This window comes from Garra rufa, chromosome 21, assembly GCF_049309525.1.
Source record: "Garra rufa chromosome 21, GarRuf1.0, whole genome shotgun sequence".
Taxonomy (NCBI): Eukaryota; Metazoa; Chordata; class Actinopteri; order Cypriniformes; family Cyprinidae; genus Garra; species Garra rufa.
In genome coordinates, this window is record NC_133381.1 from 28,504,158 (window position 1) to 28,531,343 (window position 27,186).

Here is a 27,186-nt window from a genome sequence, read left to right on the forward strand (position 1 = left end):
CATGACAGTTAGGGTATGTTGAAAAATTCCCATCTCAATTTCTCTTTCAACTTCAAAATTATCCTACATCGCTGTTTTACCTTCTTTGCATGTTCACTTTGTAAACACTGGGTGGGTACTTCTGCACCGATGTAGGATGTTTTGAAGTTGGAGGAGAAAATGAGATGGGAGTGTTTCTACATACCCTAACTGTCATGAACCAGAATACACAGAGTTCATGCAGAGCTAGATAAGATGAGTGTTTGAGGTTAAAAAGTATATAATTATTATTATTATTTTTTTTATTTTTTTTTTTAAATAACTGATCGTTTCACTAGATAAGACCGCTCTTCCTCGACTGGGATCATTTAGAGCCCTTTGAAGCTGCATTTAAACTGCATGTTTTAAAGGAACACTCCACTTTTTTTGGAAATAGGCTCATTCTCCAACTCCCCCCGAGTTAATAAGTTGAATTTTACCGTTTGAAATCCATTCAGCCGTTCTCCTGTTCTGGCGATATCACTTTTAGCATAGCTTAGCATAGATCATTGAATCCTATTAGACCAATAGCATCGCGTTCAAAAATGACCAACGAGTTTCGATATTTGTCCTATTTAAAACTTGACTCTTCTGTAGTTATATTGTGTACTAAGACCGGTGGAAATGCAAAGCTTCAATTTTCTAGGCTGATAAGATTAGGAACTACACTCCCATTCCGGCGTAATAGTCAAGGAAGTTTGCTGCCGTAATAAGGCTGAAGCAGGAGCAGTAATACCACGCAGCACATGTGCAAATGCTAAACTAGCTGGGAACTCATTTCTGATAATACTCCGCCTGCTTCGGCCATATTACGGCAGCAAACTTCCTTGACTATTACGCCGGAATGGAAGTGTAGTTCCTAATCTTATCAGCCTAGAAACTCGTAGATTTGCATTTCCACCGGTCTTAGTACACGATATAACTACAGAAGAGTCAAGTTTTAAATACAACAAATATGGAAACTCGTTGGACATTTTTGAACGCGATGCTATTGGTCTAATAGGATTCAATGATCTATGCTAAGCTATGCTAAAAGTGATATCGCCAGAACAGGAGAACGGCTGAATGGATTTCAAAACGGTAAAAATCAACTTATTAACTCGGGGGGAGTTGGAGAATGAGCCTATTTCCAAAAAAAGTGGAGTGTTCCTTTAATTTCAACTTATTAACTCGGGGGCACCATAGAAATCCACTATATAAAGAAAAAACCTTAAATGTTTTCATCAAAAAACATTATTTCTTTACAACTGAAGAAAGAAGGGGGTGAGTACATTATCTGTACATTTTTGTTCTGGAAGTGAACTACTCCTTTAACCAGTCAGAGCCATGAACATTTTCTTTTTGTGTTTTAGCCTGTTTGTATGGCGTTGTGTTCACGTTCCTCACTGAGGGCATGCCATCTCCTCTCCTCTGCCTCAAAACCATCACAAGCCCAGCTGACAGCACGAGTGAACCGACTCGTGGAATGAAGAACATCAGATGGTGGATTTCACAGAGTCTTCACCACCTGTCTGCTCCGTGACCGGATGCATGCGTCTTAATGAGCCGTAACCCATACCTGAACTCAACCGTTTTTGAATGATTGTTGGGGCAAAGTGTCACATGACCCAACACACAGTAAAAGATCTGTTAGATGTGTATGTGTTTACCCCTTTTCTTTATAAAAAAAAAAAAGAAAAAAGAAAGTCCTGAGCTACAAGTTGCAGAACGTAATTTCTTTTGGAGTCTGTCTGTATCAATGTTTTTAAGATTTTCTTCCAAACAAAAAAGAACTTGTAGCAAGCTAAGTACAATTAGCCTTAAACTACCTGTGTTTTTGTTAATTTAGGTGTGGTTTCTTCTTGTTTTATATTCGTTTTCTGTTGTATTCATTTATGTTGGTTTGGTGGTTCTTTTCGAGGTTTGTTAGATCTCCTGTGGCCTTCTCCCTGAATGTAACACTGGCGTTACATTCTAGGATGTCAGCATGCCAAAGCATTCTATGCACTGTATACTTGACCTGCTCACTGTGGTAGTCCAGTGGTCTTTTAATGTTGATCTTGAACGTGATCTCCCTAAACAGTAGATGACACTCCTAACCTCATATGTAGCAACTTTAGCTCGTTTAGTAAACTTGAGATGTCCGTTTGTGCGTCTGTGCGAGTAGGTATGAACCGTATGCTTTGTGTTTCATGTCTGAGATCGAATTTTAAAAGAAAAAATGGAAATGCAATCCCTCAGAAAATGAATGAAAAGAGTTTGTTTCAATGCTGTCTTATCTGAAATCACTGTTTATCTTGCTGCTGAAGCCTTTACAACATCTCACATTCATTCTGATTAGGAATTAAAGTTTTTTTTTTATTGTTTGTTTTCATTTGATTTTACTCAGCTGGATTGTCGAGGCTCAGAGTGAACTGAAGATATGAAATGCAAAATTTCTCTTCTTCAGTATCGTTCGGATTGAAAGAGATGTACTTAATGCATATTTTGATTTTCTTGTTATCAATGTAAATATCATTTGTAAAGACATTCTTTTGTATATTTTTGTGAAATGTTTCTTAAAAGCCAAGTTTAATAAAAAGGTGTACATATATATATATATGACACATTCATGTAAAACACTGTCACAGTTATTGAATATTCTTAGTTTTTGATTTTACTGAAATCATACTCGTTTTGAAGCAATGTGGGATAATTGTTTGGTTGTAATTCAAATTTGTGATATATCATCACACTAAATACAGTTTACAGTAATAAAACATTATGAGGACAGAGTCAAAATTATTTTTTTTTGCTGAAATCATGCTTAACTTCTTTTGAACCTGGAAGATTGCTTTAAAAAATGTTGATAGTTTGTTGGTTTTGATCATCTTCTGTATAAGACGTTGTCAGAGTAAAACAAAGAATCACATAATGAACTTCCCTATGATCAGGACAATATGAGATTTACTTACCACTCTTTTTATAATATAATCAAAGTATTTCAATTCAATTCTGTGATTAATACATAATTTAATTTAAAAAACACATTACTTTAACATGTTTAATCTGAGCTGTACTTTCAGAAATGTTGACCTATTCATTATCACATGATCCTGTTCATCGTATAACCTCTGAACACTGTGATTCAAAATAGTGATTCCTATTCATTAAAACATGATTCTTCTGAACACTGATTCAAAATAATGATTCATATTCATTATCACGTGATTCTTCTGAACACTGTGATTCAAAATAATGATTCTTATTCATTTTCAAATTATTTCTCTGAACACTGATTCAAAATAATGATTCTTATTCATTATCACATGATTTTTCTGACCACTGATTCAAAATAATGATTCCTACTCATTAAACATGATTCCTCTGAACACTGATTCAAAATAATGATTCTTATTCATTATCACATGATTATTTTGAACACTGTGATTCAAAATAATGATTCTTATTCATTAAAACATGATTCATCTGAACACTGATTCAAAATAATGATTCATATTCATTATCACGTGATTCTTCTGAACACTGTGATTCAAAATAATGATTCTTATTCATTGTCACATGATTCTTTTGAACACTGCTATTTAAAATAATGATTCCTATTCGTTAAAACATGATTCTTTTAAACACCGATTTAAAAAAGAATTTTATTCATTACCACACGATTCCTCTGAACACTGTGATTCAAAAGAATTTCTATTCATTAAACCATGATTCCTCTGAACACTGATTTAAAATAATGATTCTTATTCATTAAAACATGATTATTTTGAATACTGATTCAAAATAATTATTCATATTCATTAAAACACGATTTCTCTAAGCACTGATTCAAAATAATGATTCTTATTCATAATCACATGATTCTTCCGAACCCTGTGATTTAAAATGATTCCTATTCATTAAAACATGATTCCTCTGAACAACGTGATTCAAAATAATGATTTCTATTCATTAAAACACGATTTCTTCTGAACATTGATTCAAAATAATCATTCCCATTCATTAAAATATGATTCCTGTAAACACTGATTCAAAATAATGATTCTTATTCATTATCACATGATTATTTTGAACACTGTGATTCAAAATAATGATTCTTATTCATTAAAACATGATTCATCTGAACACTGATTCAAAATAATGATTCATATTCATTATCACGTGATTCTTCTGAACACTGTGATTCAAAATAATGATTCTTATTCATTGTCACATGATTCTTTTGAACACTGCTATTTAAAATAATGATTCCTATTCGTTAAAACATGATTCTTTTAAACACCGATTTAAAAAAGAAGAATTTTATTCATTACCACACGATTCCTCTGAACACTGTGATTCAAAAGAATTTCTATTCATTAAACCATGATTCCTCTGAACACTGATTTAAAATAATGATTCTTATTAATTAAAACATGATTATTTTGAATACTGATTCAAAATAATTATTCATATTCATTAAAACATGATTTCTCTAAGCACTGATTCAAAATAATGATTCTTATTCATAATCACATGATTCTTCCGAACCCTGTGATTTAAAATGATTCCTATTCATTAAAACATGATTCCTCTGAACAACGTGATTCAAAATAATGATTTCTATTCATTAAAACACGATTTATTCTGAACATTGATTCAAAATAATCATTCCCATTCATTAAAATATGATTCCTGTAAACACTGATTCAAAATAATGATTCTTATTCATTATTATGATTCCTCTGAAAACTGTGATTGAAAATAATTCTTATTCTTTTATCACATGATTCTTTTAAATACTGTGATTCAAATGATTCATATTCATTAAAACATGATTCCTCTGAACATTGATTCAAAATAATGATTCTTATTCATTTCTACGATTCCTCTGAAAACTGTGATTCAAAATAATGATTCCTATTCATTAAACCACGACTCCTCTGAACACTGATTCCAAATAATGATTCGGTTAACACTTTATAATAACTACACACTATGAATCATTAGTTAAGCATTGGTAAATAGTTAATCATTTATAAAGCATTATTCCTTCATTAACAGACATTTGTAAGCAGTTTATAAATACAGCTATAAATGCTTTATTCTTGTTTTATAAGCATCTGTATAATACGCTTAATAATTGTATTTTCATACTTTATTAAGGATCAGTTAATCATTTCTAAATTAAGCATTACATTATTTACAAACCGGTTAATTAGTATTTGTAAGTGGTTCATGAGATCATTTAGAAAGTGTTGGTAAATGATTCATAAACCATTTGAATGCACATTTATACATCTTATTATTCAGACATATATAAACAGTTAGTCTGTGTGTTAATAAATGCTTTAATAACACATATTCCTACTGTAACTCAGAATTAATTCAGGCAGTTATTAAACATTTACTAGCTGCCAGTTAATGGTTTTTGTGAGCTCATCTAAAGTGAGGACTATTTATGCTTTGTAAAGTGTTTACAAAAGTCGTTCTCCTGTTCTGGCGATATCACTTTTAGCATAGCTTAGCATAGATCATTGAATCCTATGAGACCAATATATCATAAGGCTGAATGGATTTCAAAACGGTAAAACTCAACTTATTAACACTTTACAAGGCATAAATAGTCCTCACTTTAGATGAGCTCACAAAAACCATTAACTGACAGCTAGTAAATGTTTTATAACTGTCTGAATTAATTATGAGTTACAGTAAGAATATGTGTTATTAAAGCATTTATTAACACACTGACTCAAATGATTCATATTCATTAAAACACGATTCCTCTGAACATTGATTCAAAACAATGATTCTTATTCATTATCACATGATTCCTCTAAACACTGTGATTCAAAATAATAAGCTGTGATAAGCTACGCAACTGACCCTGAGAATATTCGCCCGCAAAAAAGAATAATCATAACAGAAAACAGCAAATCATATTATATTATAACTTTATTAGAAATATATTTACAATCTTCTTTATATACAGCACACTAACAACTGCAGGGTCTGATTTTTGTTTTTATACTATTATGTCATCTGGTCATATTTATAGATTTAACATATCAGATCCCCTCATGCTAGCTTATAATCATGCTTCTGGTTGATCTTCAATAAACACATGGCTATGCATGCATTAACAACTTCATAAACTATAACGCTGTAATTGATAGAGAATGGTTGTCAGATTTTGACAGAGAAGGACGAGCCGCATGAGCAGCCGTGATCAGCCTGTGGGTTCTTCAACACCTGAAAGGACGAGCGGATGAGCTCCTGGCTGAAGTCAATAGTGGATCCTTTGACAAACTCCAGACTGTCCTGGTCAACTATTATCCCGACACCATTCTTTTCAAACACTCTGGAACGAAAGTGACCAAAATAAAAGTGAGATCAACAAAAATGAATTATTATTCATGTACACTGGATTTCATGCTTTCAAAGCACTGCTTCATGAAGCTTTAAACCTTTGTGAATCATTTGTTTTGAACCAGTGGTTCGGAACACATTTCAAACTTCCAAAGTCCAGAGTTTTGAAATTTTGAAGGTTTGCATTTTATTACATTATTGTATTTAAAAATATTTTTTTTTATTATTATTTTTTAAATTAAAAAAATATATTTTAGATTTTCTTTGCAAATTATGAAACTTCATGTAAAAAAAATGTGCCCTGCATTTTCATGTCACTACCGAAACAGTGTATGTTTTAGTCCATTGGCTGAGACTGATTTTAACTACACCCCTACATTTATGATCAGGAAATATTTATGCATCACTCTCCCTCATAACTACATGATGAGTAGACAGGCCCTATCATTTTGAGGTAAATGTGTTCAAAAATATTAAAAAATATTGTGTTTAACTTTACAGAATGCCACTACCTAATAATATTTTTCTATAATTAAAAACTAACATTTAGATAACATAGAGATAACATTTAGTTTTTATGTGTACAAGTGTTCAGAACTGTGCTAGCTGACCATGTGCTGATTAGCATCTTTGAGCTAGGTTCAAAAGTATCTAAAATTGCCCTGACCGAAACAGTCACATTCGGTAAAATTTTGTTAGCGACAACTTTGTTTTTTGGGTGCTATCCCATAAAACTGTCACTACCGTAAGTCACGAACGAAACATAAGTTTTGTACAGTTTTTGCAAATTTGTATTATTTTAGTATGTTTTAGTAGTGTTTTAGTGCTTTCTAAAATCTACAGTTGTGGCCAAAAGTTGAGAATTATATAAATATTGGAAATTGGAAAAGTTGCTGCTTAAGTTTTTATAATAGCAATTTGCATATACTCCAGAATGTTATGAAGAGTGATCAGATGAATTGCATAGTCCTTCTTTGCCATGAAAATTAACTTAATCCTGAAAAAAACTTTCCACTGCATTTCATTGCTGTCATTAAAGGACCTGCTGAGATCATTTCAGTAATTGTCTTGTTTACTGTTGAATGTTGAATGAAGTTGACGATCAGGATCATCAAGAACATCAAGGAAAGAGGTTCAATTCTTGTTAAGAAGACTTCAGGGCGTCCAAGAAAGTCCAGCAAGCGCCAGGATCGTCTCCTAAAGAGGATTCAGCTGCGGGATCGGAGTGTCACCAGTGCAGAGCTTGCTCAGGAATGGCAGCAGGCAGGTGTGAGCGCATCTGCACGCACAGTGAGGCGAAGACTTTTGGAAGATGGCCTGGTGTCAAGAAGGGCAGCAAAGAAGCCACTTCTCTCCAAAAAAACATCAGGGACAGATTGATCTTCTGCAAAAAGTATGGTGAATGGACTGCTGAGGACTGGGGCAAATTCATATTCTCCGATGAAGCCTCTTTCCGATTGTTTGGGGCATCTGGAAAAAGGCTTGTCCGGAGAAGAAAAGGTGAGCGCTACCATCAGTCCTGTGTCATGCCAACAGTAAAGCATCCTGAGACCATTCATGTGTGGGGTTGCTTCTCATCCAAGGGAGTGGGCTCACTCACAATTTTGCCCAAAAACACAGCCATGAATAAAGAATGGTACCAAAACACCCTCCAACAGCAACTTCTTCCAACAATCCAACAACAGTTTGGTGAAGAACAATGCATTTTCCAGCATGATGGAGCACCGTGCCATAAGGCAAAAGTGATAACTAAGTGGCTTGGGGACCAAAACGTTGAAATTTTGGGTCCATGGCCTGGAAACTCCCCAGATCTTGATCCCATTGAGAACAAGGTGAACAAGGTGAACAGGTGGACAAACAGAAACCCACTAATTCTGACAAACTCCAAGAAGTGATTATGAAAGAATGGGTTGCTATCAGTCAGGATTTGGCCCAGAAGTTGATTGAGAGCATGCCCAGTCGAATTGCAGAGGTCCTGAAAAAGAAGGGCCAACACTACAAATACTGACTCTTTGCATAAATGTCATGTAATTGTCGATAAAAGCCTTTGAAACGTATGAAGTGCTTGTAATTATATTTCAGTACATCACAGAAACAACTGAAACAAAGATCTAAAAGCAGTTTAGCAGCAAACTTTGTGAAAACTAATATTTGTGTCATTCTCAACTTTTGGCCACGACTGTAGAGAGTAAGATCACTTCACTTCCTTTCAATCTCTACTATAATAGCCTGACAGAGCGGTTTTGATGCATCTTGCAACAGAGTGCTCTCGTTGTTTCAGACCATTTCCATCATTCCAGTCATTGCTATTGGTTAAGAGTTCACTGAAAACTGAGTTTATGTCATAAAGACAGGAGAACAGTCATTCTGGTCTTGTGACAAGGAAAAAAGGATGTGAAAATAGGGCTCTGAAGGAAGGGACTGGTAGGTAAGCAAATTTGAATTAAATTCGTTGATGTTTTTAACTTCTTCATTGCGCTGAAAACCCGTTCTTGTATTGCTATTTCCTGCTTTTTGAGTATATTAATTATTACCGGTAACATCTTGCTAAGGAATTGTACATAAACTACGCAGAGATTCACTATCATGTGACTGAGCGATCTAATACTTGTGTTTGTACTGTCTCTCTTTGTTGGTTCTCTACTGAATTTAATCTGAACCATGGATTACCGTATGCTCTAACTTGTTTTACTTTCTTTTCTCGTCTACACCAATCCTGAGCAGGTGAAATTTAAGGACTGTGATAAGTACTTCATATTTAACAATTCGCATAAACATGTATTTTTTCTTTTAAATTTTTATTTTCTCTGTTCTTCCCTACAGGCTCAGTAGATGGAAAAGTTGCCGAGGTTGACATCCAGCACTGTCCACAACAGCCATGCCTGCTTCACAAGGGACAGTCCTATACAGTCAATGTAACCTTCACCAGTAGTGAGTTGCTTTTCACATCTAATATCCACTCAAATATATCAAATCTAAATTTAGGAAATCAACAACAGGTTTATATTTCCCCTATAGGCGTTGCCAGTCAGACCAGCACAGCTGTGGTTCATGGAGTGCTCGCTGGCGTCCCCGTCCCTTTCCCTATTCCTCAACCAGATGGTTGCAAGTCTGGAATTCAGTGTCCTATTGGGCCACAAAAGACCTATAGCTATGTTAACCAGTTGCCTGTCAAGAACGAGTATCCAGAAGTAAGTAGTGCTGGGCGATATGACGATATATATCGTGGGGACGATAGAAAAGTGTCTATCGTCCTATTTCTCTTCTATCGTTTCTATCGTCTCTAACCTAATTTTATCAGTTACTAAAGAAAATATTGCATTAAATAGGCTATGACAAATGTATGATAGTGTCTTGTTGCTGTGCAATGCATACTCTACCCTATAAGTGATTATCAAGAATAAAAACGAACTTTTTCACATAGAAACTCCGTCTTGTGCGACGTGACGCTTTACGTTGTTGCGAGTGCGACATGCTTTAACTCGTGAGTGCTTAGCCTAAAGATGGAGACGCAAGAGGTTGAAGATGAATGCCCGGAGTCGCAACAACAAACTGAAACTGCTACGCAGGCAGCAGACAAGAAGTACTTTTACCGACACGTGGGTACGTCAGTGATTTTGTTGCATTTTGGCTTCAAGAGCTCCGACACGGAGCAGAAGACAGTCATGTGCAAACTCTGCCAAAAGACTGTTTCCGCGCCCGACGCTGACGCCTGTTTCACACCTGTTTCACACATACTTCGTCTGCAGTGCGTATGCATTGCGTATTTTTTCCCGCACTCATGTTAACGGATCAGATCGTTCACACTGCACGCGGTTGCTGTCCGGTAGTACGTTCCAGAAGCGGTGCGTTTGCAGCAGTGGAGCGATCCTTTCGGCACAGAGTCTGTTTTTGCTGCGCTGCATGCGCTGAATTAAAGTGACAGCGCATTGTTCGCTGTAAAAATGAACATGGATTGACACGGAAATGTACCATAAATGCATATAAATGCAGTCTACTGTGTTTCACAGTCAACACGTGGCTTTTTGGCTAGGTTTAAAATAGTGCAGTTTTAAATAAACAAGGCAACATAATAGATGCACTTGTCCAGGTAGAAAAGTTCTTTAAAATATTTTTTTAAATAAAGATTTAATACGAAAGAAAGGCACAGAGAGCCGACTGCTTGTCTGTGGTAAGTTTTAATTTAAAATATTTGTGATAGCCCAATTTCAATATAAAAAGGAAGCTATGCTGTGTTTAAATGTGTTGCAACTTGCTTGAGCAACTTAATATACAAATCTAGAAGTCAAGTGCATTGAATAATAGCCTACGTTGTTTATAATACGTTGAGTTTAAACGTGAATATGTCTAGTATTATTGTATTAGTGTACTGTGATAAAAGAGTATCCCAATGCTGAAAAAGCACGTTTGGATTTGAAATTAAAATAACGGATAAATGGTGTGTTTGTGGTAAACACCCGCGGATCAGGAACGGACTGCAAACGCGTTCTGTGTGGAAGCAAAACGAGTCCGTGCTGCCTCTGCACCGCATACGTAACGCACACGGACTGCAGACGGAGTATGTGTGAAACAGGCGTGATACTTCATTTTGGTTTGCAAACTTTGCACTACAAGGTTGAAAAATGTTTTTTTTTTTTTTTTTTTTTTTTTATAATTGAGTGCTTTTCTGCTCAGAAACTTGAAATGGCTGTGCATTTTAATAAAAAAAATAGTTTATTTTGATAATACTATTTAACTATGATGTGGATAAAAAAATGTGAAGGCTACTGTAGCTCTACCTCCACCACACCTGTTGTCATTTGATACATTTATATTGCTGCACTAAAATGTATTTTTCTCATTTGTGACAGTTCAGTTAAATGTCACTTCAAATAACGAATAAAAATAAAGTTGCAAAAAAATTATGCAATGATATTTTTGTCAAACTTTTCAGAGAATAACTGAAAACGTACTTTATTTTGGTATATCGTGATATATATCGTTATCGTGATATAAAATAATCCATATCGTGATACATGATTTTTCCATATCGCCCAGCACTAGCAGTAAGTGTGAACTTCCTCATCTACCTCTAGTTCTAAGTCACATTGCATGCATTAACTTTATTTTGTGGTTTGTTTATCAGATAAAACTAGTCGTGGAATGGGAATTAAGAGACGACTCCAGCAAAGATGCGTCAAGTTCCCCGTTCAGCTTGTGAGCTGAAGGCCAAAACTGAAGCCAAAAACACCTACAAAGGGATACAATTAAGAACCGAGGCATCTGGATGTGTGCCTACATGCTTTCCTATGGACCTTTTAGATCTAATATTAATAGATGCAGATTTTATGATTTATACTACTGCTTTCAAAATTCAAAATTATGTTTCTTGCTTCGTGTTTCTTTTATGCCAAAAATCAGTAGGATATTAAGATCACGTTCTATTAAGATATTTTGTAAAGTTCCTACCGTAAATATATCAAAAAAACCTAATTAATAATATGCAAATGCATTGCTAAGAATTTCATTTGAACAACTTTAAAGGTGATTTTCTCAATATGTAGATTTTTTGCACCCTCAGATTCCAGGTTTTCAAATAGTTGTATCTTAGCCAAATATTGTCTTATCCTAAATCAATGGAAAGCTGATTTATTCAGCTTTCAGATGATGTATAAATCATTTATGACTGTTTTGTGGTCCGGGGTCACATATGAAATACATGTAAAATATGAAAGGATATTGACCCCCTGATGTTGATGAACAACATTTTCTGAAGGTAAAATAAAACATAAAATTGACTTTTCAAGCCCTGTTTGTAAACTCTTTGATGAAAGCCCAGACATTGCTTTATTTTTGTAATTACCTGTCATCTTCATTTTTAACAGAATCCACTAAGAATTTATACTGGAATCCTGAACATCCGCCTCCCTCCACTGCTATCCTCAGATACTCTCCCTTTACCGTAATCTCAGCAAGCCTCTGTGGGAAAAAATATTGACTGATTATTATTTATTGCTGTCCATGTCTAGTATGATTGGTTTATTGGTTACTTCCAAAAATATGATCACTGAAGTATGTAAGATGAAGTCAAACCTTGACACAGGATTCACTGAGACTGATGTTCTCAGTTAGACTGCTGGATGGGTTCTGATGCTCTTCTTTGGTAGAGGAGGCGCTGCTGTAGCGCGCAGTGGAGGTGAGAGGAGCTGAACATGTTCTCACCGTCTCAACTCTGGCCAACAACAAACACACGTGACAGTAAATGGCTGTACACACAATGCCCTTGATCACAATAACGCACGGCTAAGAAACTTGATATGCACATCATAACAACAGGGTTATATTAAATAAAAAAATAGATTGAAAGCAGATTAAAACGCTTGGGCTTAAAGTGTAAACAGAACGGAGAAGTTTGTAAGAACCTGAAAACAAACGAGTAATTTTACCACTAAATCAAATATTTAAAGTCAAACGTGGCAATATTTAGTCGACATGCATAAATGCTAGTTTAAGTTATCAAATAAAGTCATCTGTGCGGTTATCTCACTATCGCATCTGTTCTCCAGCTAGCTAGCTAAGCTACGTGCATTAGCTATTATCTAACGATAAAGTACCAAACAAAATCGATTTATACTAGACAATAACGTTACATCCTGAATGCATAATTGCCATTTCGCTCATTTATGCGTACTTGAGAGAGTGAAATATCGCTGTTTTAGGGGCGCTTATGAGCAGTCTTCTGGCGAATGACATCTTCTGTAACGCAGACAGTAATGCGCGTGCGCATAATGGAGCTAATGAGAGTAAGGGTTGCCAGATTTAGTGGTTTAACCCTTTATTTATTTATTTCTATTTCGCTTTGTTAATATTTGAAAATTACCAGTGTAGTGTTGGGGGTAACACATTGCAAGTAACACGAGTTACGTTCTCATTTTACTTTTTTCAATTTAATTAAATAAAAAAGCTAAATCTGAGGTTACTTTTCCAAATAAGTAATGCCAGTTACATTGTTTCCCCATTTATTGACTGACAGCTCTCTTGTCCCCATGTTGAGAGAAATCAGGAGTAAGTGCAGAGGCGTAGTGTGCGTTGGTGTAAACGTGATGCTTATCTAGTTCTCTAGACCCATCTCACTTGCACAAAAACAAATTCAGTGTTCCCCAAAATCAATGTCTTTAATGCTGACCTTCGGTGATTCAATTCAACCATACTAATAAACAAAAATGACTTTTTAAATAAACACAACAGTTGTGTTTCTTCTTTTTTTCTTCTTTTATACATATGTATAAAAAAGCAAGCCTGGCCCACATGAGAAAAAGTAATGCAGAAGTAATGTAAAGGATTACTTTTCATAAAAAGTAACGGAATTAGTTACTTTTTTAGGGAGTAATGCAATATTGTACTGCATTACTTTTAAAGATCATTAAAATAAATAAATAAGTTAATTTAGACAATGTGACAGCTGAATTCAATTAATATAACTTTCTAATAGCTCAATTAGTGATTTTAATGATGATGGTTTAGCTTTCTAATGGGTACCTTTATGAAAATATTTTGTTTCAATTTTTAATAAATGTAATAAATTAAAATGTTACTAAGCAAGTTTAATGTGCATTAAAAAAATGTCCACAAACGTGTAATTTTATTTGGCAAACAAAGGACCTTTTCACTGTTAGCAGAGTCTGCTGTGGTAAACTCTTATTTATATATATGAAAAAATAATAAGATGATATCTGTAACATTAATTATGACTGATTTTTGTAATGTATCCCAGAGACATAAACTGTTTTAAACATTTTAGATAGTCAGGGTCATTATTCAATTGAGGGGCAAATGAGATGCAGAGTTTACACAATTTTGTGTCTTTTTAAAAAGCAATTGTATGTGTTTGTCTGTTAAAAATTAAATAGTACATAAAATCTGTATTCATACTAAAAGTGTTATATTGCTGCAGGATCCCTTTTTGAGGTATGGAACATGCAGATTTGGTTACACATGGAATCTCTCAAACTAAATTAAATATGTATTTTAAAACAAAAATATGTATTTTAAATTGTTTTCATCTTGTATTATACCAATGTGCAAACATTTTATTATTTATTGGTAAATAAATTTGATTTCAAGTGTTAAAAAGTAGAGGGACACACAAAACATTTCTAAAATCTACCCCCGGTTTCACAGACAGGGCTTAAGCCTAGTCCTAGACTAAAATGTAAGTCTGAGCTGTTTCAACTGAAATAAAATTGCACTGATTGAACTTAAAATACATCAGTGCCTTTGTTTTGTCTCAAGATGCACACCAGTAATGTTTTTTTTTCTAAGCATGTTTATAAAAATTACTTAAATGTCCTAATTGAACTATGGCATAGTCCTGTCTTAGTCTAAGCCCTGTCTGTGAAACCGGGCCCTAGAGAGTAAGATCACCTCACTTCAATCTCCACTTTGATAGCCTGACAGAAGGGTTTTGATATATCTGGCAACAGAGAGCTCTCGTTGTTTCAGACTATTTCCATGAGTCATTGCTATTGGTTAAAAGTTCACCGAAAACTAAGTTTACGTCATAAAGACGCCCATACAGACAGTATTTGATTGGAGAACAGTCATTCTGATCTTGTGACAAGGAAGTAAGGTGTGAAAATAGGGCTCGGAAGGAAGGGACTGGTAGGTAAGCAAATTAGAACTAAATTTGTTGGTGTTTTTATCTTAATCATTGAGCTGAAAACCCGTTCTTGTATTGCTGTTTCCTGCTTTTTGTGTATATTAATTACTACCGGTAGCATCTTGCTAAGGGAGTGTACATAAACTGCGTAGAGATTCACTATCATGTGACTGAGCGATCTAATACTTGTGTTTGTACTCTTGTCAGTAAAATCGTTTGTTGGTTCTCTACAGAATTTAATCTGAACCATGGATTACCGTATGTTCTGCGTTGTTTTACTTTCTTTTCTCACCTACACCAATGCTGAGCAGGTGAAATTTGTGGACTGTGGTAAGTGCTTTATGAAGTTTATATATTTTACAATTCGCATAATTGTTTATTTTTTTTATTTTTTAAAAATCCTTATTTTCTCTGTTCTTCCTTAGGCTCAGTAGATGGAAAAGTTGCCGAGGTTGACGTCCAGCCCTGTCCACAACAGCCATGTCCACTTCACAAGGGACAGTCCTATACAGTCAATGTAACCTTCACCAGTAGTGAGTTGCTTTTCACATCTAATATCCACACAAATATATCAAATCTAAATTTAGGAAATCAACAACAGGTTTATATTTCCCCTAGGCGTTGCCAGTCAGACCAGCACAGCTGTGGTTCACGGAGTGCTTGCTGGCGTCCCCATCCCTTTCCCTATTCCTCAACCAGATGGTTGCAAGTCTGGAATTCAGTGTCCTATTGGGCCACAAAAGACCTATAGCTATGTTAACCAGTTGCCTGTCAAGAACGAGTATCCAGCAGTAAGTGTGAACTTCCTCATCTACCTCTAGTTCTAAGTAATGCTGTCACGTTGCATGCATTCACTTCTTTATTTTGTGGTTTGTTTATCAGATAAAACTAGTCGTGGAATGGGAATTAAGAGACGACTCCAGCAAAGATTTATTTTGCGTCAAGTTCCCTGTTCAGATTGTGAGCTGAAGGCCAAAACTAAAGCCAAAAACGTCTACAAAGGGATACAATTAAGAGCCAAGGCATCTGGATGTGTGCCTAAATGCTTTCCTATGGACCTTTTAGATCTAATATTAATAGATGCAGATTTTATGATTTCTACTACTGCTTTTTTCTAACCATGACACGTTTGTCATTTTAATGTATGGTCTTTAACTATTCACACAGTGCCATTCTGCAAAAATTGCCTAATCCTAGTTTGTTTCCAAAGATGTATTAATGATTCACCAGAAGGAGACACTGACAAACAAACTGTGGTCAGTGCCGCTGATTAAATCATGTGTGCACTAGTTGCTGTGTGGCTCGACGGTGTTGATGTTTCTATTCAAAGGTTCTTTAAAACATGGGTTGTAAACTTTTTAATTACTTTTTAAATCTGCATATTTAATAAAGACTGGAACTTAATATGAGCTTATTTTCTTAAAATATCAGCAAATGTGGCCACAAGCAAAAGCCAACATTTGACATTTCTGTCTGAATGAAATAAACTACTTTTTATGGTAAACGGTGGTTTTTGTTTGCCTTCCATTTAAGGATTTCGTCCAGGATATAAAATTTGGGACTAGAAAAAACAATTTAGTATTTAAATATTCTTAATTATCTCTATTTCTCTACTACTGTTTTTTTTTCTTATGCTCATCAAGGCTGTATTTATTTCAACATACAGTAAACTTTAAAAAAATATTACTATAACTTAAGTAATTTTCTGTTTTAATAAACTTTGTAGTATAATTGATTGTGTGACATGAACCTTCAGAAATCAGAGTTATTATCTTAGTTATCAATGCTAGAAACAGTTGTCATGCTTAACATTTTATTATTATTATTTTTTTGGAAACTAATATTTTTTTTTTGGATATTTATGATACCTTTGTTAAAAAGACAGCATTTGTTTAAAGACCAGCATTTATTAAAAAAAATAATACTATTATATATCTAAGGAATATAATATATGTATATAAAAGAAAATACTCTATTGTTCAAAAAATTTGGGGTAAGCACTTTTTTGGTAAGAAATTACTTTAATTCAGCAAGGACGTGTTCAATTTATAAAAAGCGATAGTAAAAACTTATTTTGTTACACATGATTTCTATTTTGTCATTCAGCTTTGCCACCACAGGAATTGATATTTTATAGCATATTAAAATCGAAAACTCTTATTTTAAATTGTACTACTTTTTAACAATATTACTGTTATACTGTATTTTTGATCAAATAAATACAGCCTTGATAAGTCAAGAGACAAAACAATTTTATTGATCCTAAACTTTTGAATGGCAGTGTATATATTGTTCAATGATGAATCATTTAAATTTCTGAAGTATATTCATTAAATACATTTCTATGAGCTTTCCACATTGTGATTTAATAAATCTTCAGGTCTGGAAATTTCAATTTAAGAGTCAGGGAACGCTGTAACCACTGTGTTTGTGCTCAGCTTATTTCTCTTAGCAAAGAGTGCATTCTAGTTTTATCAAAGTTTATGTGTACCAGTTAAACAATGTATAATATCTGGGTAAAAGTCTAATGCAGATCTATGTAAAGTTACAAAGTTACGTGTGATTACAAGAAAGTGCTGCCTTTTTTAAAGTTTCTATGAAAGCAAATTGCAGACTGTTTCTCCTTGCTTTAGTTTCAGTTCTGTTTTTTCAGGCAGCAACTTTTATATTCCTCAGAGAGGTCATGTGTTTGTGTTCTGGTGGTTACTAGGTCAGTTGTGCTTCACTTTAACTATGACTATTGGCTACAAAACTGAATCATCAAACCAAAATAACATCTGAATGTGTGCTTTTTATTACAAGGAAACAAAAGCAAGCAACATTCCTCCAGGTACAGAAGTTATTTGTGCCATGTACGTCATTTAAACACTCTCTCATACACGTTTTTCGTCTTGGTTATCTACGCAAACATTCTGGAAATTATCAAGAGGTTTGTTTGGGACAGATATAGAGTGTATTGTATTTCGCAGGAATTTGCTAAAACCGGAGGTTTTTCCCTGGCTCTATTATCATGAAACAGCATACCATTATCACCAGGCTTATCCCAAACCAGCTGGAAACACACATCAATTTCACAGACATGCTAAGGAGGTCAAAATAAAAACCCAACATGAGGTAGAAACCTATCATCCAAGAACTTCCTGTATGCTTTTATTCAAATGAATCTCTTGCTTCTGTTCTAAACTGAAATGAAATGTAACTTTGTAGCATATTTTTACACAGCCCTTTCAAGAAAAGTAAAAAAATGGCTGCTTTATCTCATTTAGTGCAAGATCAAGCATTTTGTTTTGACCAGTCAATCAAGGTTTCTACATAACCTAAAATCTTTCAAAAGATAAACCAGATTTTAAAAACACCAATATTGGACAATACGTATCATGTGATATGTTTGTTCTTGTTGATATAGAACTTCATCTTTCACAAAAAACAGTCTTCATCTTTCACAAAAAACATGCTGTTATGTAATGTAATGTAACTGCGGGGGAGAGCATTCTGCTCAACTCTTTTGTAAATAAAGTATAAAGCTTCGGTTTCAGTGCTAAAATGCACCATCTTTGATTTCTGAGACAGGTTTAAGAAACTGACGAATGTCTCCATTTTCTTTAGAAAAAACACTTTTTGGGGGTGGCTTTTCAATCCTTTCTGCTGATTTTGACAGATTGAGAAAGAAAACAATGAAGCAAAAGATGTGTTTTTACATTCACAAAGGGGTCTGATATGAAGTTATCAATAACAAGCAAAAGGAAGAGAAGACACTAAATGTTTCAGGATTTTCAGACAACAACTATCTGGTAGACAGGTTAAACTAAATTTGAACAAAAGAAAATAAATGGTTAGAAATTTGAATGAAAGTAGTAAGGCATCCGATATGTTTTTAATGTTAATACTTCAAAGAGCCATGCTGTACAGTTGATGGATGTACAGTATGGAGCTCTAAAACTCGTATTTTGCAGGACCCAGTTCGTCCAAAATCAAAGCCCTGGTATGTTACCACAAAACAGTTTCCCATAGTCCTCAAAACAGCCCATTGCTATTTCTGAGGGTTATTTCCTTTGCTTAAATGTTAAATAAAAAAACGAAGTATTCATCTGGGCCCATTGTGTCATGGAAATGATACCTCTCCAAATAATAGTAAAATACTTTAAAACATCACAGGCAAATCAGTTTGTCAAATCAACACCAAGAAGATCTGTTAAAACATGTCACAGGCTAAAAACTGAAAAAAGGTACAACTGATGCGTTAAGCTAAGAGCGGCACAGGACTTGGTTGAACTGTTAGCGAGCAAAGATATTCTGAATGATACTGAAGCCCTCACTGTCCGTTTTGTTTGAGCCTCTCCAGTCTCTGTAGCAGAGCATTTCCAAAGGCTTCTCTGTATCCGGGGCTGAGAGAATCCAGCAGTGAGTAAACAGTCTCGTGATACTGGGTGCTCAACCCCTCGTCCACATGATCGAAGGTATGTCCCACCACCTAAAAGATAACAAACAGAAACATTTAAGGCATACAGTAGTAGAAACATTCCACAGATTCCTCTGGTATTCCTCACTTAGACCCTGTGATCCTCAGTGCTCAAAAATGAATGTTTTAATATTGCGTATTTTAAGGGGGTTTCATGGTACTTCACCTCTAAATTAGGCACCATTTACTTTTATCCAGCTTATTCTTCAATGCGGAAGCCTGCCTAAGGGGCAAGACTTCCAGTTCATTAGCCACCATAGGGAAATACTGAGAAGAACAACAATGTGCAGTAAAGGTCAAAACAGTTTGCACTACAAACCAGTGTGTTCATAATTAGTACATTAAAACAATATGGTAAGACTAATAATTAACTATCTAATTAACTGCTAAAAATAGCTGGGTGTGGATGAGAATGGAAGCCTGACCCATAAAATTTACAAATGCATTTATGGAGAAAAATAAGGTGGATATAAAATACAAATATTACATAAAATTATTTCATATTATTTCCAACTGATACAGTGTTTCAGATAAAAGACCAAACTGTTTAAAATCCAATGCATGGAAGACAGATTGGTGCCATCTGGTGGGAGAAATAATGTCTGTATATCCAAATAACATAAACATAACTATGAATATAGGGCTATATATATTTATTTTGACATAATTCCTTAAATGTATTATGTTTTCTATTTAGATATGTATTTAATATACTCAGACATTATCAAAAACTTCTTGATCAAGGCTGATTTGTAAGCTGTACTGCCAAAAATTGTACTGCATTTTGTAACCTTTTGTATTGCCCATGGCAGTCATTTTATTTGGCAATTTTTTAAAGACCTTTTAGGCTTTTTTAATCATTTCTACATTTTTATTCATACACCAGCATGCGCCACATCACTGTGTTTTGTATGATTCTGATTAAGTATTTCTACTTAAGTAAAAAATAAATAAATGAAAACTTTAAAATTCTAAAATGAACAAAGATTACCAGAGGGTTAGAGGCACAGACAATATTCACTAACAATTTGGATTTATATTTAGGCTTTATTACAGCTTTATTAGCAGGGGTGCACATAAGTTTTTTTTAGCCTGGTTCTCATAGGAGATTTGATTTGGGCTTGATACCACACGTAGTGTGACCCATTAAATATAACTATAAAAAATGAATTAATAATAGTGATAATAATATTATTGCACTTTGTTTTGGTCATTAATTTGCAAATATTATTGCACAGCATAAAGTGTGATAATATTATTATATTTTAATATATTAAATACAATTTAACTTTTTTTAATAAAAATACAATTATTTTATAGTGAACTTAAAAATAAAATGATTTTACAAAATTATTTCAGGTTTAAGAAGTGTTTTAATATTGCATCAAGTACTGTTATTTAAACTGTCACCCAGTAGGTTAACCAAGTGTCTTAGAAAGGCTTTTGTCTTTCAAACACACTAAAATGCACAAATGCATGAATTTATAAATTCACAAACTTTTTTTCTCATCTGATTCTCTTTCACCTAATATATTTACCTGAAGTAGCCCTGAGATTTTTAAATTAAATGTTTTAATAAAGTGTTTTGTTTTGATTGATTTTATAATGACTTATTTTAATTTAACATTTTTGTGATTCAATTAATTATTAGCTTTTCATTAAACTCATAAACCCCCGCAGTTCCTTCACAAACACCAGTTTGGGAATCCCTGACATAATATAATGTTTAATGCACTTCATGTTGTTAATAACAACAAATGGAATATATTTTCTTAATCTTTGTATTTTTATATCAATATGGTACAAGATTATCCTATTTAAATCAATGCGATAAACGCATAAAGTAATCTAAAAGTAGCCTGATTAGATTACCTAAAATGTGTAATGTTTTTTTTTTTTTTTTTTTTTTTTTTACATTTATTACTGTGGATGATGATTTGTAATGTGTAAGGAATGTTTGGGGTTGAGTTAGTTGTTTATAATTGTGTAATTGTATGTTGTGTTGTTAATGTGCGATGTGCATTAATGTGAACATATTTATAACATCAGTGTGAAAGACAAACTTCCGCTCTGTGACAAGTAGAACAGACAATAAAGTTAAACTAAAATGACCGAAGACCACCAGAAGGGAGGGCTGAAGAAGTAGATGTGTAGATCCCACCCCATCGCCATCCTCAGGAAAACATCAAACTGTCAGTATTACAATATAAAAACCTTCTTTACATTGTTCACATTACTCACCCTTAACCCTGCCTCGGTGAGCTCTAAGCAGTATCGGTTTCCCTCTCTGGTTTCCACGTTTATGTACGCCATATCCAGTCCGCTGGTGAGATTGTGGGAGACGTGCATGTCTGTGACTGCGAAGAGCACATCATTGACCACCGCCTCAGCCTCCAGCCTCATGTCCTTAACCTCTCCCAGCTCCACACAGCACTCCTCATACGAACACTTAGACAGGTCCTCTGGCTTAGAGTCCACCTCCATCCCCTACAAAAAACAGCGAGCCTTCAGATTATCGATTATCAGACAGATACACCGCAGAGATAAACTGCATGTTCACAAACATTTGACGTCGTTTGATCATGAGGGGGCGCGAGCAGCACTGAAAAGTCATGCTAACGCCTCTGACAAATTCCTCAACGGACAAGTCACGAAGTACTTTTACTTTATTTTAAATTTGAGCAAGTATAACAATTTTAGGTGAAAACAAAAACATTTTAACACACATTTGAATGTGTATTGTATTAGATGTATTGTAGGCAGTCTGTAAAATGTTAGCTAATGCTGCCAGTCGACGCTTTTGTAGCGTAAAAGTTCCATATAAGACATTCTCCAGCTTATATTAACAGAATAATAGTATACGCACATAACTAACAAAGTTAGCTGTCATACGAAGCGGTTAATATGTATTTATTATCATAATTTTCTGAGTTACTAACCTCCTCCGGGGGTAGTTCGTCAGAACACTTCCGGCTCATGCCGGTTAGACTCATGTGTGTGAACCATGCGCAGTCATTGCGCAGTACAGCTTCTGCGTAACCGCCAAGATAGATATAGATATTATCTATTATTTTTTATGAAACACATTTTTAAAATATACATATATAATACAAAAAATGTGTAATTTAGCTGTAACTGTATATGACAATACAAAGCTAACAGCTTCCTTACGTAACAAATTGTGCGGGTGGATGCGCGAGGTTTGGGGGCGGAGGGGCTTCTAGAGAATTCTTTATTCTCCGCAAATAACATCAGTGAATACAAAGTAGCAGTCCAAAGAACTGAATATATTTAATTAATTTTTACATGTTATACCGCTGTGTTATTTTCTTGTATTTTACTATTTTTCGTTATTAAGTGTGACATCACTTGCATTTCCACAAGTGTTACTACTGAAAATCACCAATGGAAATTTACTGGATTCAACACACAAGCAAACTTGCAATAATTAACTTGTGAACTTGTGAAAATGTCAAATGTACTTATACTTAAAATGGCATAGGATTTACGATCCAACGTTAAAAATGTATTAAAATTAACCATTGTTAAAATAAAATATATAAGCAGTGGAGAATAAATCGCAGAATTTTGCTCAGAATAACATTATATTACTATGCTGTTATCAGTGTATTGTATGTAAATACAGGATTAGACGGAGGATTAAGTTTAAACGGATTAGATCATATTAGATTTAGACTGTCAAATCATCAGATAAATCCATCACACCATGTAATTAAGCCTACTTACCATAAATAAAGCAAATCTACTCTTTTTATAAAAAAATCTTCCAGTCTGTAGTAAAAAATAACACTCTCCTGTAGCTGCGTGGATGAGCTGTGTAGTATCTGCGCAGAGCGGATGCTCGTGAACACACCGCGTGGAGCGGCGCGCAAGAGAGTGCGCAGTCACGAGCCTGTTTGTAAACACCATCATTAGCCTTATAAGCAGGCAAACAGAGATGCTGCTTTCACGCAACTTGACATCCACTCGTAATGCACACGAGGACTCCCATCTTCGGTTTCATATAGCTGTTATTACAGAGTGATGCATCAGTTGAATAGACAAACTTGACTGGACATATGAAGGATTGTGTTTAGCCAGCATGCTAGTTCACCCTAAGCCAAGGAACAACGGTTAGTCAGCTATTTTGTAATACAGGTAAGTTGTTTTCCTTTGTCATTCTGATTTTGAATAACCACAGCGGAGACGGTCAAATTGTAACAATTTTTTGCTGTTATTCAGTGTGACTCTATGACTTGGTATTGTTAGCTGGCCAACAAACTCAGTAACCTTAAGGGAATTGCGCAAGCAGTTGTGGTCACTATACTGTAAATGTAGATATGGGCCAGACAGCAACGTCAGTCATGCCAGACAAACAAGTACAACTGCATGTAATTTAAAATGAACTCCTCATAACCAGACTTTTTAATGCTGTGCTAGAGTTAATGCCAGTCAATTGATGGGCATGGCAAGGTAATCTCAGGCTGTATAAGTCCTGTGCATCAGTGTGTTGAAATATTAGCTCTGCATATGTAATTTGGTCAGACAGCCACATCTAGACAACCACTAGGGTCAGAAATTTTATTTGTATTGAACGATTGTCATCAACAACCCTTCATTGAAGACAATGTTGAAGTCACTGAGAATAAAAAACACTTTTTTTGTATCAATTCCAGAAGGATTTTTGACACTTATGTATTATGTATTTTATGTACAGTATTGTCTGTCTTTAATGCACACTGTTCCAGCTTAATGCAAACTTAATGTTTACCTGGAATCAGGATGATTGTCATTAACTAATACCTAGACTTAAACAAATAAATAACTTTTTCGCTATTTGAAATAAAATGTAATCTGAAATAAAATTCAATAATAATAATAATAGTAAACAAACATTTTCTGAGGTTTATAAGCCCTATTTTTTTTCTAGTATTTCTTTAGCTTAAGTTTAAGTACTAAAAAAAGGCTTCAGTTGATAAATAATTATTTATAGATATAGTGTAAAAATAATACATACCATAAGAACACATGACAACATAACAAACATTTTAATCAAAACAAAATGTAACCATAAAATATAATTTAAAATATTTACAAAAATGTAATTGTGTATCAGTGATATTAAAATAACACCACAATATGTGGCATTTAATACCTTGGATGTCCTTATTTGTTTCAGTACACACTGAACCCAAGAGCCGGTCAATATGCCTTGGCCATTTTCTGAGTCTATTAAGAAGCGGGCATGCAGGTACCTGCTGCATCGATATCTTGGGAATTTCCTCCAGGAGAAGCTCAGTTTGGACCAGCTTAGTCTGGACCTCTATCAAGGCACAGGCTCACTTGCCCAAGTGCCGCTGGACAAATGGGTAAGTTCTGTACATTTGTGACCCTAAAACACAAAACCAGTCACAGTTATATTTGTAGCAATAGCCAGAAATTCACTGTATGGGTCAAAATTATTGATTTTTCTTTTATGCTAAAAATCATTAGGATATTAAGTAAAGATTTTTCCATTAAGATATTTTGTAATTTTTTTTTTTATAGAATATTACTGCTTTTGATTCCAATATTGTACCATCCACCTGAACAAGCTGAACACCTAATTAAACTGAAATTTGATTAAAGATGTCTTATTTGATTCCTGCACTTATGGAATCGGACATTTCATTATCGCATGTACACTACAGTCGTGGCCAAAAGTTTTGAGAATTACATAATATTGGAAATTGGAAAAGTTGCTGCTTAAGTTTTTATAATAGCAATTATATTCCAAAATGTTATGAAGAGTGATCAGATGAATTGCATAGTTCTTCTTTGCCATGAAAATTAACTTAATCCCGAAAAAAACTTTCCACTGCATTTCATTGCTGTCATTAAAGGACCTGCTGAGATCATTTCAGTAATCATCTTGTTAACTCAAGTGAGAATGTTGACGAGCACAAGGCTGGAGATCATTATGTCAGGCTGATTGGGTTAGAATGGCAGACTTGACATGTTAAAAGGAGGGTGAAGCTTGAAATCATTGTTCTTCTATTGTTAACCATGGTGACCTGCAAAGAAACGCGTGCAGCCATCATTGCGTTGCATAAAAATGGCTTCACAGGCAAGGATATTGTGGCTACTAAGATTGCACCTAAGTCAACAATTTATAGGATCATCAAGAACTTCAAGGAAAGAGGTTCAATTCTTGTTAAGAAGGCTTCAGGGCGTCCAAGGAAGTCCAGCAAGCGCCAGGATCGTCTCCTAAAGAGGATTCAGCTGCGGGATCGGAGTGCCACCAGTGCAGAGCTTGCTCAGGAATGGCAGCAGGCAGGTGTGAGCGCATCTGCACGCACAGTGAGGCCAAGACTTTTGGAAGATGGCCTGGTGTCAAGAAGGGCAGCAAAGAAGCCACTTCTCTCCAAAAAAAACATCAGGGACATATTGATCTTCTGCAAAAATTATGGCGAATGGACTGCTGAGGACTAGGGCAGAGTTATATTCTCCGATGAAGCCTCTTTCCGATTGTTTGGGGCATCTGGAAAAAGGCTTGTCCGGAGAAGAAAAGGTGAGCTCTACCATCCGTCCTGTGTCATGCCAACAGTAAAGCATCCTGAGACCATTCATGTGTGGGGTTGCTTCTCATCCAAGGGAGTGGGCTCACTCACAATTTTGCCCAAAAACACAGCCATGAATAAAGAATGGTACCAAAACACCCTCCAACAGCAACTTCTTCCAACAGTCCAACAGCAGTTTGGTGAAGAACAATGCATTTTCCAGCACGATGGAGCACCGTGCCATAAGGCAAAAGTGATAACTAAGTGGCTCGGGGACCAAAACGTTGAAATTTTGGGTCCATGGCCTGGAAACTCCCCAGATCTTAATCCCATTGAGAACTTGTGGTCAGTCCTCAAGAGGCGGGTGGACAAACAAAAACCCACTAATTCTGACAAACTCCAAGAAGTGATTATGAAAGAATGGGTTGCTATCAGTCAGGATTTGGCCCAGAAGTTGATTGAGAGCATGCCCAGTCGAATTGCAGAGGTCCTGAAAAAGAAGGGCCAACACTGCAAATACTGACTCATATAATTGTCGATAAAAGCCTTTGAAACGTATGACGTGCTTGTAATTATATTTCAGTACATCACAGAAACAACTGAGACAAAGATCTAAAAGCAGTTTAGCAGCAAACTTTGTGAAAACTAATATTTGTGTCATTCTCAAAACTTTTGGCCACGACTGTACTAGTCAAAAGTTGAACAGTAATCTCTTCTGCTCATCAAGCCTGCATGTAATTGATCCAAAGTACAGCAATATTTTTACTATTTAAAATAAATTTTTACTATTTGAATATATTTCAAAATGTAATTTTTTTTTTTCATGTGATTTCACAGCTGAATTTTTAGCACCATTACTCCATCATTACTCCTTCAGAAATCATTCTAATATTCTAATTCTGCTGCTCAAAAAAAAAAAAACGTGTTGTTATTATTATTATTATTATTATTATTATGTTGATAACAGTTGAATTCTTTCAGGTTTTGTTTATGAATAGAAAGTTCAGAACAGCATTTGTCTGAAATAGGAATCTTTTGTAACATTATACATTTCTTTATGATCACCTTTGGTCAATTTAAAGTATTCTTGCTAAATAAAATAAAATAAAAATCCTGACTCCAAGCTTTTGAATGGTGTGGTGTATAATGTTAAAACGCTTTTTATTCCAGATAAATGCTGATCTTTGAATCTTTCTATTCAT

The 27,186-nt window shown here is 34.7% G+C and overlaps 5 protein-coding genes and 1 pseudogene across 8 annotated transcripts in view; 4 read left to right on the forward strand and 2 right to left on the reverse strand.

The window, feature by feature from the left end:
* The window catches only part of eml5 (EMAP like 5), a 106,375-nt gene extending 103,503 nt beyond the window's left edge, over window positions 1-2,872 (forward strand). Inside the window, exon 44 of the mRNA XM_073826798.1 lies at window positions 1,371-2,872. Coding sequence (XP_073682899.1) covers window positions 1,371-1,407 — 37 coding nt within the window. The 3' untranslated portion in view covers window positions 1,408-2,872. The remainder of the gene's footprint in view (window positions 1-1,370) is intronic.
* A 2,221-nt stretch (window positions 2,873-5,093) lies between these two features.
* isca2 (iron-sulfur cluster assembly 2) lies at window positions 5,094-13,120 on the reverse strand. The gene is made up of 4 exons (XM_073826679.1): window positions 13,019-13,120; window positions 12,421-12,559; window positions 12,191-12,306; window positions 5,094-6,340 (listed from the first exon to the last, which is right to left on the reverse strand). Exons 1-4 carry the CDS (start codon window positions 13,078-13,080, stop codon window positions 6,166-6,168), a joined length of 492 nt encoding a protein of 163 aa, XP_073682780.1. The 5' UTR covers window positions 13,081-13,120; the 3' UTR covers window positions 5,094-6,165.
* On the forward strand, window positions 8,743-16,490 carry LOC141295467 (NPC intracellular cholesterol transporter 2-like). Of its 2 annotated transcripts, none has more exons than XM_073826681.1 (5): window positions 8,743-8,776; window positions 15,220-15,316; window positions 15,412-15,519; window positions 15,605-15,777; window positions 15,869-16,490. In XM_073826681.1, exons 2-5 carry the CDS (start codon window positions 15,235-15,237, stop codon window positions 15,953-15,955), a joined length of 450 nt encoding a protein of 149 aa, XP_073682782.1. In that variant the 5' UTR covers window positions 8,743-8,776; window positions 15,220-15,234; the 3' UTR covers window positions 15,956-16,490. The 2 variants fall into 2 exon arrangements, with proteins under 2 accessions (XP_073682782.1, XP_073682781.1); XM_073826680.1 differs by lacking the exon at window positions 8,743-8,776 and adding an exon at window positions 14,924-14,992.
* On the forward strand, window positions 9,144-12,125 carry LOC141296195 (NPC intracellular cholesterol transporter 2-like; annotated as a pseudogene).
* A 1,267-nt stretch (window positions 16,491-17,757) lies between the features above and the next one.
* gskip (gsk3b interacting protein) lies at window positions 17,758-23,341 on the reverse strand. 3 transcript variants are annotated; one of them, XM_073826444.1, is made up of 4 exons: window positions 23,193-23,322; window positions 22,385-22,476; window positions 21,687-21,932; window positions 17,758-19,457 (listed from the first exon to the last, which is right to left on the reverse strand). In XM_073826444.1, exons 2-4 carry the CDS (start codon window positions 22,436-22,438, stop codon window positions 19,299-19,301), a joined length of 459 nt encoding a protein of 152 aa, XP_073682545.1. In that variant the 5' UTR covers window positions 22,439-22,476; window positions 23,193-23,322; the 3' UTR covers window positions 17,758-19,298. The 3 variants fall into 3 exon arrangements, with proteins under 3 accessions (XP_073682545.1, XP_073682544.1, XP_073682546.1); XM_073826443.1 differs by lacking the exon at window positions 22,385-22,476 and having other exon boundaries at window positions 23,193-23,341; XM_073826445.1 differs by lacking the exons at window positions 22,385-22,476; window positions 23,193-23,322 and adding an exon at window positions 22,312-22,344.
* Window positions 23,342-23,381: 40 nt separating this feature from the next.
* Window positions 23,382-27,186, forward strand: part of atg2b (autophagy related 2B) — a 31,730-nt gene continuing 27,925 nt past the window's right edge. The window contains exons 1-2 of the mRNA XM_073826446.1: window positions 23,382-23,603; window positions 24,625-24,814. Coding sequence (XP_073682547.1) covers window positions 24,653-24,814 — 162 coding nt within the window. The 5' untranslated portion in view covers window positions 23,382-23,603; window positions 24,625-24,652. The remainder of the gene's footprint in view (window positions 23,604-24,624; window positions 24,815-27,186) is intronic.

Coding starts and splice junctions, on each gene's coding strand:
- isca2 (XM_073826679.1), bottom strand. CDS start 13,080: ATGTCATTCGCCAGAAGACTGCTCATAAGCGCCCCTAAAACAGCGATA. Junction 12,560..13,018: donor GCGATATTTCACTCTCTCAA/GTACGCATAAAT, acceptor GTTGTTGGCCAG/AGTTGAGACGGTGAGAACAT. Junction 6,341..12,190: donor GTTAAAAATGAAGATGACAG/GTAATTACAAAA, acceptor CTTTCGTTCCAG/AGTGTTTGAAAAGAATGGTG.
- LOC141295467 (XM_073826681.1), top strand. CDS start 15,235: ATGGATTACCGTATGTTCTGCGTTGTTTTACTTTCTTTTCTCACCTAC. Junction 15,317..15,411: donor GGTGAAATTTGTGGACTGTG/GTAAGTGCTTTA, acceptor GTTCTTCCTTAG/GCTCAGTAGATGGAAAAGTT. Junction 15,520..15,604: donor CAATGTAACCTTCACCAGTA/GTGAGTTGCTTT, acceptor TATTTCCCCTAG/GCGTTGCCAGTCAGACCAGC.
- gskip (XM_073826444.1), bottom strand. CDS start 22,438: ATGAGTCTAACCGGCATGAGCCGGAAGTGTTCTGACGAACTACCCCCG. Junction 21,933..22,384: donor ACGAACTACCCCCGGAGGAG/GTTAGTAACTCA, acceptor TGTTTTTTGTAG/GGGATGGAGGTGGACTCTAA. Junction 19,458..21,686: donor TCACCGAGGCAGGGTTAAGG/GTGAGTAATGTG, acceptor GTTATCTTTTAG/GTGGTGGGACATACCTTCGA.